This window comes from Aphanomyces astaci, assembly GCF_000520075.1.
Source record: "Aphanomyces astaci strain APO3 unplaced genomic scaffold supercont1.6, whole genome shotgun sequence".
Lineage (NCBI taxonomy): Eukaryota > Oomycota > Saprolegniomycetes > Saprolegniales > Verrucalvaceae > Aphanomyces > Aphanomyces astaci.
Genome location: NW_009798269.1, coordinates 429,175 through 445,557, shown reverse-complemented (window position 1 = coordinate 445,557; position 16,383 = coordinate 429,175). Strand labels below are relative to the sequence as shown.

Sequence of the window (16,383 nt, the reverse complement as noted above, 5' to 3'; positions counted from 1 at the left end):
AAAGTTAGAGTACGTTTGAAATTTTGAAATGTGTGGAGGTTTATGATATCTGCTTGTCTGACACATTGCAAGATGAAGAAACCTAAGTCAAGGATGACTTTGGATGACAAGCATGCATTATACACGAAGCATATGGGCGATCCTGCAACTACGTATTCCGATTTGGCAACCTGGGCAGCTAGTGCCTTTGGCCTCGTGTCAACGCCGACCAAATCCGCAATTTGCAAAGCCATCAAACGACACACCACGAAAAGCGAGCGCGCTGACAGCCATGCTTGAACACAAGAGCGTCAAGTTTCCCGGCCAGACGTTGAGCAAAAAGTCGTTGCTTGGGTCCTCCGCTGCGAAGAGCTGGGTGTATGCATCACGGGCAAGCTGATTCGCAAGCCATGGCCTTCAGCAGCGAGTCCGGCGTGTCGACCAATCTAAAGTTCTCAAAAGGTTGGCTCCATAAGTTGCAAAGGAAACACGGTTTTACCAGCAAGGTCCAGCACGGCGAGGCGGGTTCGACTCCTCAAGCTGTCGTAGACACTGGCCGTGCTCAGATGCTAGACATCACTGCTGGTTACTCACCTGTCAATGTCTTCAACATGGACGAGACCTCGTTCTTTTACTGCTTATCACCCCACCGCTCCATCACGCGCAACCGAGTGCCAGGCACGAAGAAGTCGAAAAAGCGGATCACGCTAGCCCTGACGACCAACGCCACGGGAACGGACATGATCGACCCGCTTTTCATTGGGACCGCAGCCAAGCCACGATGCTTCAGCGGCGCTACGGGAGCTGACTTGGGCTTTGATTACCAATCCAGCAAGAAAGCATGGATGAATAGGGTCATATTCAACAAGTACCTGACGGCGTTGGACGAGAAGATGGTCGAACAAGACCGCAAAATTCTGATGCTTGTTGACAATGCCCCGCCGCACCTGCTTCTTGATGGCACTAGCCTAGCAAACATCAACCTCCACATGTTGCCTCCGAACACGACCGCGTACCTGCAGCCACAAGACGCCGGGATCATTGCCTCGTTCAAGGCGAAAGTGAAGCAACGGCAGCTTCAGAACGCGCTGGAACAGATCAATTCTGTTATGAACGGTCGTCAAGATCGGTTGTATGAGGTACCTCTTGTGGAAGCAATGGGCTGGGCAAAAGAGGCGTGGCGGTCGGTGTCGTCGTCGACGATCACAAACTGCTGGGCTCGTACTTGTATTCTCGACGACGAACTTGCTGTGTTCGGTCATCGGTTGTCGAGTTTGGAGATAGGCAGCCCTGTAGACGATAAATTGGTTGTGAAGCACTGTTTCAACAATTTATACCTACATAATTTCATAAATCGTATAAAATGTTCGAAGTCCAGCGTTTCCAATAGCGAGGGAAATCAGTATCCCATGGCATTTCGATTCAATATCCGTGCTGTACTAGACGTGGCGTTTGTAGAATGCACAAAAAAAGTGAGCGCATAGGATACAATTTGTATCGCCATTGCGGTAATGATTCTACAGCGCTAGACCAAGAAACTTTTCTAATGTAAATTCGTTCGAATTGTTTTGCAAATTGCTTGACATTACTAGAGATTAATGTGATCAATGTCATCCATGTTGACACTTGGACCGACAACTTCCCCCACAAATGGTTCGCGATAGGATGGCGTCAGGTCAAATGGAGGAATTCCTAGAATGCTCCGAAGGTCTTCGACCAACAGAAAACAATCCACTGGGGCGCTGGCCATAGTGCCAAAACGAACACGAACCCTACGGTACTTTTCCGTGGTCTGGGAATTCATTTCGTGCCGAGCAGCCATAACATCAATGTGACCGAGTTGTTGCATCGTCGCATTTGTCGGGATTTTGACGGGGGCGGACGGCGGCAAACGAGCCGTCACGACAGTAGCGTAGTCGGTTTGGAGCGGGCCAATGTAGCGGGCTAATGTAAAATTGTTCGAAAGCGGGCTAATGTAAAATTGTTCGAATTGTTTTGCAAATTGATTGACATTACTAGAGATTAATGTGATCAATGTCATCCATGTTGACACTTGGACCGACAACTTCCCCCACAAATGGTTCGCGATAGGATGGCGTCAGGTCAAATGGAGGAATTCCTAGAATGCTCCGAAGGTCTTCGACCAACAGAAAACAATCCACTGGGGCGCTGGCCATAGTGCCAAAACGAACACGAACCCTACGGTACGTTTCCGTGGTCTGGGAATTCATTTCGTGCCGGCGTTCGTCGGCATGACGAGCAGCCATAACATCAATGTGACCGAGTTGTTGCATCGTCGTATTTGTCGGGATTTCGACGGGGGCGGACGGCGGCAAATGAGCCGTCACGAGAGTAGCGTACTCGGTTTGGAGCGGGCCAAGGGCCATGCTCTGGTCCTCAATGTACCCTGCAACGCGAGCTGCCGCAGTCACGAGGTTGTTCGAGGTTGCACGTCTTATCGCCGTGCTCATGTCTTTTCCTATTTCGTAAATTACAATATGTCTTTTTCTATTTCGTAAATTACAATATGTGAATAATGTCGACAAAAGTTTGATCTATTCATATCATTCGAGCTTTTTACCGGCGTAAATGAAGAGTTGCAATGTGAACGATGCCTGGGCATTGCGTACTTTGCTAGCGTTATCCCAAACTTGTCGAAGAACATCGGTGTAGTTTACCAGTGTGATTTTGGTGTACTTATCCTGGGTCGTGTTGGCTGCAACCTTTACATACACTTCCGTTGGAACCTGTGAGTCCCACAGGAGCTTGGCATTCGATGCGTCGGCGTGGTAGTCGGCAATCGCAGCGGAGACGTTGTCAACGACCAGGGCAGACACAACACCAAACGTCGTGTCGCTGGCCACGGTGAGTTCGGTTGGCTTGCCAACGCTCGTTCTACTCTTGCCCAAGGGTTTACCTACCTTGGTAGTGATGTGGCACCGAAAGTTCTCCGGGAACTCGACGGTCAAGCGTTCGCGCTGCATGCTGGTGTCGACCACTTTGTCAGTGAGATGCTCCAGTGAGTAACGACCGGGCTATATTTAGGTCGAGTGCCAGACCTACGGTTTGCGTTGTTTAACGTGTGGTGATATATTTGACATCCATTGATTTGCGTGATAAAACAATGGGCAAATTGGGTGAAAAGCACAATACGTATTAATAGTACTACTGGTACTCGTACTACTTCGTACGTTTACAATCCAACACTGTGCCAACTACAGTACCGGCCGGTACCAATGTGCGACGAGTTGGAACACGTTGCGATCTCCATAAAAACGAGGCGCGATACTTGGTGGTTCTACATGTTTTGGTTTGAGTTTTTTCGTGATAACGCAACTAACGTTAACCTGCTTTTGTAATCGCAGTTTACTGTTACCCCTCTCGCGCAACATAATACTACTACTAGCGTTACTACGTAGTAGTAACACTAAGTACATACATACTTAGTATTACCGGTATTAATGCCTAGTATTTATAATAACGTTACTTGCTGTTAGTGCATAGTATGTGCGCCGCTTGTTCGACCAGCTTTTACACCGTTGCAAGTATGTACCAGGAGACAACGCCATTCAAGTCCAAGATGTGAACAGCGTCGCCAGTTACTGACCCGCCAACGAATGTTCGTGCATCGTTCGTGTACAATCTCATCAACGTACCAACTTGATGTTTGGCTGGAATTCCACTACACTGCCATCTGACCACTAGAAAAGTGTTTATACCCCCCCCCCACATCATTGAGATACCTTTGAGGACAACTTAGACGCAGTATGTGAAACGTCAAAGTGCAGTGGGGGGACCCATCCGTTTTGGTCGACGACCAACACCATCGTCCGAACAGGTGTTTCAGAAATGCTGATTTTCACTGTCGTGGCGTTGCTCGATCGTCATGTGCTGGCGACCACCGGTCATTTTCGACTTTTCGTCCGAGATATATCGACTCCTCACATGGGTCAGTCTATGATGGTGTTACCCACCGAGCCGTTTTCCACCAGTCGCATGCACGTGCTGCAGTACGTCGACGTGGCGGTGTGTGCGACCAACGCAAGTGACCACGGGTACAAGAAGCACATCAATTACATGGTGCAAGTCAATGAAGTGGGCAAGGGCCACTGGGTCGTGCCTCGTCGATACACCCAATTCCGCATGCTGTGGCGCAGCGTGCAAACCATTGCCCACGCTTCCAAGGTCAAGCCCGCCCCAGCGAACGCGGCCCATGTAGGTCAACGCACCAACCTCGCCGACTTTGACTTTCCAAAGAAGACGCTCAAAGTTCTCTTTGTGGGCACAAACTCGATGGCCGCGTCGGTCATACAAGCGCGTGTGGGTCGATTCCACACGTACTTGTCGGCTTTGGTTCGATTTCTCCTCGACTTTCAGTGGGGCGAAGACCGACGCCACCAGAACGCCATTACGTCCCGCGACGCCACCAAACTGTGCTGGCTGGTCGCCAACTTTCTTGGGGTCCCCAAGGATTTCCGCACCTCCAACACTGACTACCTGCACAGTCATCCCCTATGTACAAACTCCCCCGCTGCCCCCTGCCACAAGTTTCCATTGGTCCATCAACCTCCACCAATACAGCCCAGACACTCGATGTTCAAACCCAAGGCATCATCCCAAGCAATGACATGGAGCCGCGCCTCGTCCGACATGACCGATGCTGCCAACCTCGCTTTGAGCCCTGCCAACGAGCCGTTTCGCAAGCAGAAGAGCAAGAGCGATCCACATCCCCATCGACCGAGCGTGTGGATGGAGTCCATGCGCAGTGACGGCAGTGCGCACTCGGACATTTTCAGCATGCCAATGTTGGGCGATGCACCGGATTCGCCTCGAGACACCATCATATTGGGCGAATAGGTCAACTAGTTAACGCTTGGCCTTCCCCCAAGTATTTATTTAACGTTACAAACCTAACACTTCCAAGTAATATTATTGACTTCGACAGTTCTACTTTATTTGAGTTTTGCTTCATAATCGAATTATCAGTTTAGACGATGAAATTCCCAAGTAAATTTGTTCCTTTCTAAGCATTTGTACGCACATTTTGATAACCAATTTAGGATAACCATTTTATCTTTAAGTATGTATATGTCGAAGTATTGAAATTCTGTGTTTAGGGTAAGCAGTTACAACAGGTTTCATATAATCTATAGAAGGGTATTGTTTTATAGAGTTATATTTCTGTTAAAATTACCGAACAGTTTTGAGCTGACAGTGAAGTAGTAAAAGGCCAATGGAAAGTCCTCAGCCCCTAGTGTGTCTATAAGAGCTAGTACGATCGAGCTGCTTGGTATGCTGCCAATTCATTTGAGGTTCGCTACTTTGGTCATTCCCTGCATCCTCTTATATTCGTGTTCCAATACTGTTCAGTTGTGGGGCCAGTGCACCTCGAAGCCAGTGCACCTCGAAGGGTACACATTGAAACGTACAGTATTCCACACTGGCATCATATACACCAGATCATCATACAGTATCCTACATACAAATGTTTCGTACGATGACAGGAGAACTGTATCGCTTAGGCTAGTCAGCTACACAACAACAGTACCACCAGAAGTGGCAATGTTCCGAGTGATGACGGCAAGATGGCTTTTGACGCCACCGTTGGGGGACGGTTGATGGGAGACGGCGATGGGATGGTGTTTTCGCATACTTTGGCGAGTGTATACGCCGGAGTGCCGCCGACGGTACACGACAGCCCCGCGAAGTACCGGACAGCTTGGACGCACGGATCCAGCATGCAGAGCGGGGCCCAGTCGGCAGGCCCGGCGGGGGGGGATTTGAGGTTGGCGGCCACGAGGCACTGCCGGAGCTGGTCTGGATACGCCAGCGGGGTGTCGTCTAAAGCGCACTCGGTGGTGGAATTCGTGAGGACGGACGGGGGGTTCGTTGGGGGGCGAGTGGTCAGACCAACATCACAATACCGGGCGATGGTGGAGGCAGGGGATCCATTGATGGAGCAGTTTAGCGGCGTGAATAGCTTGGTGTATTGGACGCAGATGTCGTACTTACAAAAGATAGAGGCTGTGGTGTTGGTCACGCTGTTTACACCAGACAGGAGTTGGCACTGCTTGAGGTGCGGGGCAAATGCCGAAGTGTCGGATGGCGTGCAAGCGGACGAATTGGTGGCGTTGGGACGGCACAAGCTACCGATGACTGTAACTGGCTCGTTGTTGATAGTGCAGTTCATGGATCCCATAGCTGCGATCATGTTGCGGCACGGGTTGAACACGCAGGACCGTTGAATCTCTTCGAGGGTAGCATTGGTCAATGACAGCTTGGACTCGGCGATACATGCGTTAACGTCCGTCGCGAGTGGAAGCACGTCGGCCGATTCGCATTCGCGGCCACTGACGACTGCAAAGCCTAAGGCGGCGACAGCACCCGCGATCCGCATCAATATGCAGTGCGTCCAGCACAGGCAACTGTTGATTGAATACTACTGGAGTATTTTGACAAGCATGTTTATCCCACAGGTGGCGGATTTCAGTGCACGAAATGTTAACGATTCAGTTTCGCGAGATTACTATCCAATGATAGTTCCTAAATTGTGCTTTGCAAGAAATATTTTTTATCTACGACGCCTTGCATAGTGTACTACCAGTACTAGTAGTATTAATATCAATAGTACTACGTAGTAGATGTAATCGTTCGAGCAGTTTCGGCCCGGTTTCACACTCTTTGGCATGGCGGCGGCTTATTACGTCCACGAGACCAGTGGCGGTCGCGAGGGTCCATTTACGCTCCCGGAGCTGCAAGCTGCCTTCGCTGCTGGCCGAGTCCACAGCACGACGCTGCTGTCGAGCGACGACGACCCGGCTGAGCATGTGCTGGTGGACCGGCCGTCGCTGCATGCGAAAATGCCCATGCACGGACAAGCCATATGGGCCACTCCACTCGGTCCCGCGCGCACGAGTCCGTCCAAGTTGATGCCGCGACCGCCGCCTCCACTGGCCAAACGTGGCACTTCGATCGAGTCAAGCAACGAAGCGAGCAACTCCAAGTGTCACGCGACAAGCCTAGGCATTCTAGGATACTCACCGCCAGAGCCAAACCAGACAAGTCATGCGGAAAACACGTCGAACCAAGAGCTCGTGGTGCGTGACTACAGCCCCAATTCTTGCTACAGTAGCTTGCATTGAAACATCACATGCGACTAGGAGAACGACGGTGCCTTAGCGTGGTGGGCAAATCCAATGGATGGCTATACACTTGTGCGAATTGTCGAAACCCAGCCTCCGAATCTCGTCGTGCGGCCCCTTTACGAACCAGCAGCGACGTCGTCGTGCGTTGTGGTGGCAGCCGCCGCAGTGGTCCAGCTTGCGTCGCTGCCACCATCGTCGTCGTCGGTCGACAACCTCGTGCACTTGGGCTCTTCGGAGGAGGCTGGGGCGTTGCATTGCCTTAAGCGGCGCTTTCTCCGCCACCATATTTACACCAACGTGGGCAAGTTGCTCGTGTCCATGAATCCGTTTCAGAAACTTGCTGCCCCAGAGGTACTGGACGAGTACCAACTGGTCGTCAAATCCTCCAACATGATGTTGTAGACCCTGCTTCAGCAGTACACGCAACCCACCCACGTCGAGATGCCGCCGCATGTGTACCAAGTAGCGGCGGCGGCATTCGAAGCTGCTTTGAGATGTGCGACATCGCAGTCAATAGTCATCTCTGGCGAGAGTGGGTCGGGCAAGTCTGAAGTCACGAGACTGTGCATGCAGTACTTTTCCAGGGTTGGTCCATGCATTCAAACATTTCAAACGACGTTCGATGTAAACGCACTGTGTTGTGTAGGTGACTGGCCACGACGGCATCAATTTGGAGGGCATGTTACTCGCGTGTAGTCCCATCTTGGACGCGTTCGGCAACGCCACTACCATGCACAATGCAAATTCCTCACGATTTGGTAAGGACCTGGAGCGGTGAGTCGTGTTGATTGGATGATACGTGGATAGGTAAACTGGTCAAGTTGCAGCTGAATGCATCTGGAAAGATCGATGGCTGTACCGTGACGTCGTACTTGCTGGAGAAGTCGCGACTAACTCGGGTGGAAGGTCGCGAGCGCAACTACCACATCTTCTACCAACTGTGCGCAAATATGGAACACAGCACCGCGGCAGGCGAGTTTGCCTTTCTTGGGCAAGTTGGCGCTACACAAGAAGACAAGGCCGCGTTCGGGGTGACCATGGCAGCGTTGGATGCGCTGGGGTTCACACCTGCTGAAAAGGAAGGCGTTGTGGCCATCTGCAAAGGCATCTTATACCTCGGCAATGTGCACTTCCACACCAACGAGTTGTTGCCCCAGAAGGCGTACGACCAAGTCACATTTCCCTTGTGATGTACACTGGGCTTTCTTAAGGACAACATTATTAGACTGCAACAAGCTGCCGCAGTACTGCAATGCCTTCCACAAACCCTCGCCACGAGGCTAAGTGTCCGACGGCTCAAAGTCCGCGGCGAGACGATGGACATGCCACTGGACAAGGAGCACGCGTCGGACGCCCGAGACGCCTTGGTCAAAGTATGCAAAATCTTAGGGCGACTTTACAGAAATCGTCTGACACTGGTGATGTGGTTGGTGGTAGGCCCTGTACAGCCGACTATTTCACTGGTTATTACAGCGCATCAATGCCACCATGATGAAGCATGCCACGTCACCGCGGAGCCACATTTTGCTCGTCGACATTTTTGGGTTTGAATCGTTCGACCGCAACGGATTCGAACAATTGTGCATCAACTTCGCCAACGAAAAACTGCAGCAGGTACGATAACTGACCGACTTTTGCTGTCTAAGGGAATATAACATGGGGTTTCATTCCATCAGCTGTTCCACACGGTGGTGTTTGACGACGCCTTGGACCGATATCGACGTGAAGGACTGGACGTTCCGAAGTTTGAGCTCCCGTACAAACAACTAGAGGTCGAACGGTTGCAAACGATTGTTTTATCTGTATATGTTAACGGTAACGAATCAGGTGCTCGAGGTATTGGACAGCAAGCCCAAGGGTATCTTCACGTTGCTAGACGACGAAGTGTCCATTCCAAAGGTAGTTAGTTTCTTGTAGTAATACCGACTAACGATGGTGTGTGGTTGTAGTCATCCGAGTATTCGCTGCACTCGAAGCTTGTCACAGCGCACGGCAAGGCGTCGACCGTGTTCAAGGCCGGAAAGTCCACATTGACGTTTACTTTGGTTCACTACGCCCTGCCAGTCACGTACGACTGTGCCGACTTGCTGGCGAAAAATAAGGTTTGAGACGTTTCAATGCCTGATTCATTCAATGACTTGCAATGTAGGATCACGTGGCAGACGACATCTTGGAGTTCTGCCATCAGGAATGCATGTCCTTGCTTGGAGAAATGGCGCCCCCTAGTCCCCCCACCACGAGGGGCGACGCCACCATCAGCGCAACCTTTCGACGGCAACTGAAGGAGCTGTTGGCACGACTCAAGGACACGTCGATTCACTTTATCCGGTGCATCAAACCCAACCACGATCAAGTACTCTTTGGAACGATCGAACTACGATGGGATGTTGAACTGGTCGTAGGTTCGTGACGTGTTCGACGGACCGTACGTCCTGGACCAGCTGCGTCAAATGGGGATCTTACAAGCATTGGCGCTGCACCACGATGGCCTGCACCCGTTCCAAGAGTCCCACGAGTTGTTTTACCATTCATATCGTGTAATAGCCCCCCCTACCGAATCAACGACAGGTGACACACCACAAGTGATTCCGATGGCAGAGCGATGCCGCGACCTCATTCAGCACTTTCCCCACCCCGGGGGGTTCGCTGTGGGGATAACGAGTGTATTTAGCTCGTTGGAGATGCACCAGTGGCTCCGTCGCCAGAGGATCGCCGTGGAAGGTGCAGCAGTGACGATCCTTCAGGGGGTGTGGCGGCGAGCAGTGTGGCGACTTGCATGTCGACACGTTGGCCAGAGCATGGCTTTGCTCCATGACGTGGCATCCCTGGATGATGCCACCTTGTCACAGCACGTGCAACATGCCACCGACTTGGTGAAACGATTCCCGACTTGTTACTTGTCTCGCCGTCTACTGCTTCAATGCCACGAGGGCCAAATGCACTTGGAACGGCACCGCCGTCAACACGATTTACTCCTTCGCATCCAGCAGCCCCGGCACGATTTAGGTACCCCATATCCCAACAAGCATGCAAGACAAGCACCAATCGTCGGGTGCTGCGTAGAGGCGATGGAAGCGGACTTGGCATTGTGTGCAAAATGGCGACTGGAGGCTGACCCTCATGTCATCGCCTTCACGGCCGCGTATCATCGCCTGCAGACTGAGCGGCAGGCGGTGGTTCAAGTGACCCTCATGCTTCGGTCCAAGGTCATCCACGTCGCCACGGTGGAGAAGGCGCTTCGATCGCCCATGATATCGGCACAGGTGGCGGAACGAGCTCGGGCGGCGTTGCAGGTAGGACAGTTCAACTTGGACTTCTTTTTCGTCTGACCATGTTGTTGCTTGTAAAGGAAACGGCCACCGAGTCGACAGACGTTCTCGCGCTGGCGGATGCGATTGCGAACTCTGCCGTCACTGTATCGACATTGCAGTCGAACTTTGTCACATGGACAAGCACCCCTGTGGACGACCTTGTCACAGCATTGCAGACAAAACGCATGTGGAGCACATCGTTGCATGCGACGTTGCAACTGTGCCACAACTTGGGCAAACTTCGGGCAACTTTACGGGTTGAATCTTTACACACGCACATACCACCAGCTGCGATCGATTCCCTGGAATTAACTTTATGGTCCTGTAGATCATGGCGCAGCACACTGCCATGGAAGGCCTTGCGACTTTGAAAACGTGCATCGCAGTGGCTGTGCCAACCGATGCCGATACCAGCATCACTTCCACGTGGCACAACGAGGTGGCACTGGCTCGGCACATTGTCGACGAGTATGACCGTATGCACAAGCTGCTGGCCAAAGCGTGGCTGTGCAAAGTGCCCCAAGAAGGGGTCTTCTTCGACCTCTGCGACCAAATGGCCGAGGTCTCGTTGAAATTTGGAATCTCGTTCGACCCCACTCTTGTGCGCGAAGCACAGTCTATGCTCGAGGCCATCCGCCAGGAAAAGCTGTTTGTGAGCGAAGTCGAGAGCTTGATCGCGGTAATAGCCTCCAAAATCGTAGCCCACATTATCGTATGTGTTGAGCGATTGGTTCAAATGTCGTGTAGGTTTGTCCAGACTTTGCGGCGAAGTCGCACATCCACATTGACCGCCTAACACACTTGGGCAATGTGTTTGAGTTGGCGCCACTGTACGACAAGACCGAGATCGCGGCCAACGTGTGCTTGCTGTTAAGCCAGTTGCGTCGGGCGGCTAAAGTAAATGCCGACTATAAAACGCAAGAGTGTTGGCTCGATATGATTGTCCTTGAGCATCATTCCTTGTGTTTGTTTGTGGGTAGGACTTGTTTGAGTGCACGTCGTTGGGGACTGTCGACGCGGCGTGGAGTAAAGTGCAGGGCATTCTCAGCGCGGGTCATCGCCAGGTTCGACTTGCTCCGTTGATGGTCCGGCACGAGTGCACTTCATCGCATATGTCTATCTAGTTCGACCTGCTCGCGTCCGACAAGTGGTTTCGAACGATGTCGCATGCGTTGGAAATGGAGCAGCAAGCCGCCACGGACCTCGTCGACTTTAAGCGGATGTCTGTTCGAGTAGCCAAGCAGCTGCAGCTTGCACTTGCGTCCAAATCTTACGAGGCGCTGGTCAAAGGACTGGGCCAAGTGGATCGTCACCACCTACATCGAGACTACACGTTGCGGGACCTCGTACTTCGCGCCAAGGATGCCGTCCAAGCTTCCAAGAACATTCGCCACGAGCTGCGTCACGTAGGGTTTCGTTTACTCTTATCATCATTTCACAGTTCTTGTTAGGCGATTGATCTCAAGTCCCCGGATGTCCTCGAACATGCCCTTTCCAAGGCGATGAGGTAGGTACCCATGAGCTTCCATTTCTTCACTCTATGTACACCATCGACTTATTGCATTGTTAGCATGCAAGTGCATTCGCGCCTTGTGAAGCGCGCGGCGCGGCTATTGAAGAGCTTGAAGCAGTTGGAGCTCGAGTTTGCCCTATGTCAGTTTGACATTGACACTGCCCGACTTGCAGAGATTGCTCGGCGGGGTGCGAAGCTCCATCTTCCGTCGCCCGCCCTAACCAGGGTTGAAGGCCTGCTTCAGATGTCGCGCGACAAGTTTCTACAGGAACAGCTAAAGGTTTACAATTCAAGAATGAATCCAAGTTGAATCGTCGTTCGTGCGTAGTGGGCCATTCACCAAAACGCGCCGGCAGCCGACGTGCTGGGCATCACGTTGGCCCTCAAGCACGAGTTCTTTCAACACTGCGGCGACATATTTGACATGCAGCACTTTCCACGACTTCGCGACCCCACCAAGTGCTTGTTGCTTCCGGCCACCATCTCCTCCGCCGAACGTCCGGCCCTCACCACGTCGCTGACGGACCTCGACGCAGCCGAAACCAAGTGCGCCGTCCAAATATCGAGGTGGATTCACGGCTACGTGGGTGCTCAAGACCAAAATGACCTCTACCCCCTCCGCTATGCCCACAGTTTAGTGCACACGGGTCTGTCCAGCCGTCGCCTCGCAGACGAAATCTACGTGCAACTCGTGCAGCAGCAAGGGCTATCCGCCGCTCATGTTGATGCCTCATGGCGTGCCACCAAGGTATAACGATTGTGATGTATATTTTTACGAGTTGCTTGTGGGGGGCTAGGTATGGGGCTTGCTACAGCTGTGCGTGTCCACGTTCTCGCCGTCAGACAGTTGTTGGAACTACCTCGAATACTTCCTTCGGCGCCACGACAAGCTGCCCTTGGTGACACAACTCCACGCCCCCAAGCCCCCCGCCTTGACTTCCCCCAGTCTGGCGACGTTGTACCGATTATTGGCTCCTACGTCCCTTCGGTCGGACGGATGGGCCAAGGTGACGCGGGTGCGGCACCCACGCCGCCGTCGCAAGTGGTAAGGAACCTCATCCGCATATGAAGATCGTGAGTGTGTGTGTGTGTGGATGGTCATCATACTATCCCTACCACAAAACATAGTTTGATCTCGTCGTGGTTAGGCTCGTGTTGGAAGGCACGACGTTGTACATGTTCAAGGACGACTCTGTCAAGCGCGATGCTATTGCGGCCATGGATGTGCTGGACATCGACATTCAAACCCACGCCGAACATGGCACGTATTCGATCGTGTTGCCGTGGCGATGTGGTTCCGACACTTGGACTTTGTATCTCGAGTCCCTGGACGAACACTCGAGATGGCACCACGCCCTCCACGGCGCCAAGGTGGCATATTGGCACAGCGTCATGTCGGGTCGATGACCGACGAATGTGTCGGCAGACTGTGGCTAGATGTACAGGGCGCGATGGTTTGATTAATAACCTGTTGTTGGCTGTATCAACCTCGCAATAATGTCGAATGCTTGTGGATTGAAACAATCGATAGTATATGCAAGTCTCAAAACGGAAAGTCATACAGTATGATCCTCAATGGGACAATTACTCGGATTTCCATCAATCATGGCGCAACTTCTGTAGCCAAATATTCACCGAACTCGCTCGATCTGGTCGAGGCGGCAATGTACTTTTGGCATACGAGGTCTTAGCCAAATCGCAGGGGGGCGGTGCGTTTGCCCATTTGAGGGGATGACGTGGGCGAGGACGGCTCGTGTTGGTTGTTGCACACTGGCATAAGAGCTGTTTGCTGTAGCGACTCGATGTGCTGTTTGAGCTTGACTACCCGGTCCTCTTCGCGGGTGAGATCTCGTCCTGCGGCGCGCAACAGAGCCTGCAGTTCGTCGTTGTCGGCTTGGAGCTGACGCATGGTTTTGTCTTGGGCTGAGAGCTTAGTGTTGGCTTCGTCCAGGCTGGCGGCGAGACGTTGATTTTCGTCCTCGTGAGTTTGATTGCATTTCGACTGTGTATTGCCTTCGTTGGTGGCTACACGCTGATGATGCGAATGGGGGAAGCTGGTGGCTGGAGCAGGTGTAATCGACTTTGCACAAGGTTGCGCCATAAACAACGCGAACTGCTTCGTGAGGTTGCCAACGTCGTCTTGAAGCGTCTTGATCAGGGCCATTTGTGCGTTGCCCAGAGCTTCCAAGCGAAGAACTTGCACCGACGTCATATCTGATGGCCGAGGTGGCCGCGATGGTGCTGACTCTAGGCGGGAACGCTCTGGCTCGCTTTGATTGTCTCCATCGATACTGGGAGTGCTGACTTGTGGTGTCAAGCCTTCGTCGGGGCATTTTTGGATTGGTATGGATCGCCACTCGACAGTGTTGTCTTGGCTAGCAAAAATTGTTGGTCGAGCCGTCCACCGCCGTCGGTTGGATGTGGTGGGTGGTAACGAGGGTGGTGGTGGGCCCTTCTTCGAAGCTGACGGAGGATGAAGGTGGATGCATGGCATGTTCCGCTTGACGCTGCTCGACGTCGCACGCATGTACGACGGGACGAGGCGCGGCGCCGGATCCATCGCGAAATGTATTTTTAAACTTGGGTACACACTTCACATCAAGTAGTTCATTTTTCAGAACAAATCTGTACCGTGAAAACTCACGTAACTTCAACGAGTAACTAGTAGTTAGTCGTGGCAAGAGAATCATCCCTTAATAGTATACGTAGATCACGTCTAACACTTCGATCGCATTTGCATGTAGTAGTTGATCGTCGTGTGCTTTGTGTGTTCCTAGGACTTCTAACTACATTGGGCTACCAAAGTGCACTTTATGGGGATCGAACTCGGGACTAATTGCACGCACCTATATTGGATTTGAATTTTCTATTGTACCGGGCTGAGTGGCTTCAGCTTGTAACCGCAAGTTTCTGGCGGGGTAGGGTTCTTTAAGGGAGAGGTCACTATTGTGAGGGATCTATTCACGGCATGTGGATGGGGGGCCCATTCCAAACCAGGAGTGAACATTGTGGAATATCCGGAAGGAAAGCCACGAGGTTCTTAAAGAGAGGTGCAACGCCTCAGGCTGGTCACAGAGCAGGGAAAAGCTTCCGCTCTTGGTAGTGGAAGGATCACAACCCAGAATGCCGATGGTGTCTCACAATGGAATATGGCGACTTTCGAAGGGAATCTGCAATTCCTTTTTTTGCCCATGGAACATACAGATTGCTTTATCATGACTCGGCGCATGCTTCCGTGGTACAGACGTCGCAGCTCTGAGCAACGCGACGGAAGGCCATGACGCTGGGCAGTCCGCTGTGCCTGTTCCTGTCGTTCGTGATTCTGATCTTTGGCGTAACTGCACGGCAATGTCGTTGACGGCCGGCAACGCCGCAAAACCACGCATGCGCCGCGAATCCATTAAGCTGGCCTTAGCGTGGCGGACATCATAATCACTTGACCGCTACTTGTAGCCGTGATCATCACGAAGTCCACGCCGATTTCATGATATCGCTGTGGAATCGAGCGTCGAGATGACAGCGGAACCGGCAGCTTAGTGGTCCTGTAGTATCCAGTCGTATCCGCACCACCGCAGATATCGTCCCTACTGCACCCCATGATCGAATGAATGGTTGTGAGGAAGGTACAGTAGAAGTTAGCCATTGCCTTGGCTCCCTTCGTCCCTGGTTGATTGCTCCTGTCTAGAGCATCCGCGTGCTAGCTGTTGTCGTTGCCACTGCGAATGCATGGTAATGCCTGCGATCACGTTGTCCTCACCACGACGACGAGTCAGTAAGTTCCGAATTCATTTGCCTACATGTACAGCTATGTGTCCCAATGCTACATCTCCACATACAGGTCCTTGCATGTATTTAGATACCATGACTCACTTCAGCCGAAGCGGCGGATCATTCTTTCTTGGTCACGACCAAGTACGTTTCCATTCCAATGGGTTGCCCTGTGGCCAGCCACGCCGCCGCCAATTCCACGAACTGCATGCCGTCGGAGGTGGAAGGCCTCGTCGTCCACGGGGAACAGCCGGCCCGCCAGCGTCGCATACTTTTCTGCTTCCCATTTCTCAGCAACGGCCAAGTACGGCCACACGCACGTAGACGAGTACCCCGCGGTTCGAAGTTTAGCCCGGAGTGTCGGCAGGTCTCGTCCCAGTGCGTAGTTGGATGTGAACCCCGAAGGGACGCCGAGCTTGTCGTTGGCGGCGGCCAGCAGCCGGAAGAACGCAGTGTGCTCGACCTGGCCCCAGATCACGAACCCAGCGACGCCGCCAGACCCGAGCACGCGATGGGATTCGCGCAACATGGCATCGGGGTCCGGTACCAGCTGCAGCACCAGCATCGAGATGTAGCGGTCGACAGACGCATCAGGAAGCTTTAGATCTTGGGCTAAGTCAGGAATTGATGAGTCATCAACTGCTGTACTTGACATGTGGACCAAGTG

At 52.4% G+C, this 16,383-nt stretch overlaps 6 protein-coding genes across 7 annotated transcripts; 2 read left to right on the top strand and 4 right to left on the bottom strand.

Moving 5' to 3' along the window:
* Positions 1-1,994: 1,994 nt before the first annotated feature.
* On the bottom strand, positions 1,995-2,963 carry H257_03472 (hypothetical protein; the record flags this gene model as incomplete). Its single annotated transcript, XM_009827577.1, has 2 exons — positions 1,995-2,458; positions 2,561-2,963. 2 exons carry the CDS (start codon positions 2,961-2,963, stop codon positions 1,995-1,997), a joined length of 867 nt encoding a protein of 288 aa, XP_009825879.1.
* Positions 2,964-3,902: 939 nt separating this feature from the next.
* Positions 3,903-4,924, bottom strand: H257_03471 (hypothetical protein). The gene has a single exon (XM_009827576.1). It carries the CDS (start codon positions 4,486-4,488, stop codon positions 3,946-3,948), a length of 543 nt encoding a protein of 180 aa, XP_009825878.1. The 5' UTR covers positions 4,489-4,924; the 3' UTR covers positions 3,903-3,945.
* A 499-nt stretch (positions 4,925-5,423) lies between these two features.
* Positions 5,424-6,410, top strand: H257_03470 (hypothetical protein). Its single transcript, XM_009827575.1, has one exon. It carries the CDS (start codon positions 5,565-5,567, stop codon positions 6,222-6,224), a length of 660 nt encoding a protein of 219 aa, XP_009825877.1. The 5' UTR covers positions 5,424-5,564; the 3' UTR covers positions 6,225-6,410.
* A 236-nt stretch (positions 6,411-6,646) lies between these two features.
* H257_03469 lies at positions 6,647-14,534 on the top strand. Of its 2 annotated transcripts, XM_009827573.1 has the most exons (23): positions 6,647-7,076; positions 7,140-7,475; positions 7,527-7,709; positions 7,771-7,882; positions 7,932-8,286; positions 8,350-8,497; positions 8,562-8,738; positions 8,801-8,896; positions 8,952-9,023; positions 9,074-9,226; positions 9,274-9,477; positions 9,527-10,130; positions 10,188-10,417; positions 10,474-10,692; positions 10,764-11,114; positions 11,183-11,332; positions 11,416-11,499; positions 11,560-11,841; positions 11,887-11,942; positions 12,006-12,228; positions 12,277-12,696; positions 12,746-12,993; positions 13,097-14,534. In XM_009827573.1, exons 1-23 carry the CDS (start codon positions 6,666-6,668, stop codon positions 13,353-13,355), a joined length of 5,373 nt encoding a protein of 1,790 aa, XP_009825875.1. In that variant the 5' UTR covers positions 6,647-6,665; the 3' UTR covers positions 13,356-14,534. The 2 variants fall into 2 exon arrangements, with proteins under 2 accessions (XP_009825875.1, XP_009825876.1); XM_009827574.1 differs by lacking the exons at positions 6,647-7,076; positions 7,140-7,475; positions 7,527-7,709; positions 7,771-7,882; positions 7,932-8,286 and having other exon boundaries at positions 8,323-8,497.
* On the bottom strand, positions 13,484-14,536 carry H257_03468 (hypothetical protein). The gene has a single exon (XM_009827572.1). The coding sequence runs from the start codon at positions 14,506-14,508 to the stop codon at positions 13,636-13,638; it is 873 nt and encodes a 290-aa protein (XP_009825874.1). The 5' UTR covers positions 14,509-14,536; the 3' UTR covers positions 13,484-13,635.
* Positions 14,537-15,819: 1,283 nt separating this feature from the next.
* On the bottom strand, positions 15,820-16,371 carry H257_03467 (hypothetical protein; the record flags this gene model as incomplete). Its single annotated transcript, XM_009827571.1, has 1 exon — positions 15,820-16,371. The coding sequence occupies one exon, from the start codon at positions 16,369-16,371 to the stop codon at positions 15,820-15,822; it is 552 nt and encodes a 183-aa protein (XP_009825873.1).
* Between the last annotated feature and the right edge of the window lie 12 nt (positions 16,372-16,383).

Bases quoted from the DNA above. Each gene is read 5' to 3' on its own strand.
- H257_03471 (XM_009827576.1), bottom strand. From the start codon at position 4,488: ATGACTGTGCAGGTAGTCAGTGTTGGAGGTGCGGAAATCCTTGGGGAC.
- H257_03469 (XM_009827573.1), top strand. From the start codon at position 6,666: ATGGCGGCGGCTTATTACGTCCACGAGACCAGTGGCGGTCGCGAGGGT. The intron at 8,739-8,800 runs GTACGATAACTG...TCATTCCATCAG, and splicing joins CCAACGAAAAACTGCAGCAG to CTGTTCCACACGGTGGTGTT. The intron at 8,897-8,951 runs GTCGAACGGTTG...GTAACGAATCAG, and splicing joins TCCCGTACAAACAACTAGAG to GTGCTCGAGGTATTGGACAG.
- H257_03470 (XM_009827575.1), top strand. From the start codon at position 5,565: ATGGCTTTTGACGCCACCGTTGGGGGACGGTTGATGGGAGACGGCGAT.
- H257_03468 (XM_009827572.1), bottom strand. From the start codon at position 14,508: ATGGATCCGGCGCCGCGCCTCGTCCCGTCGTACATGCGTGCGACGTCG.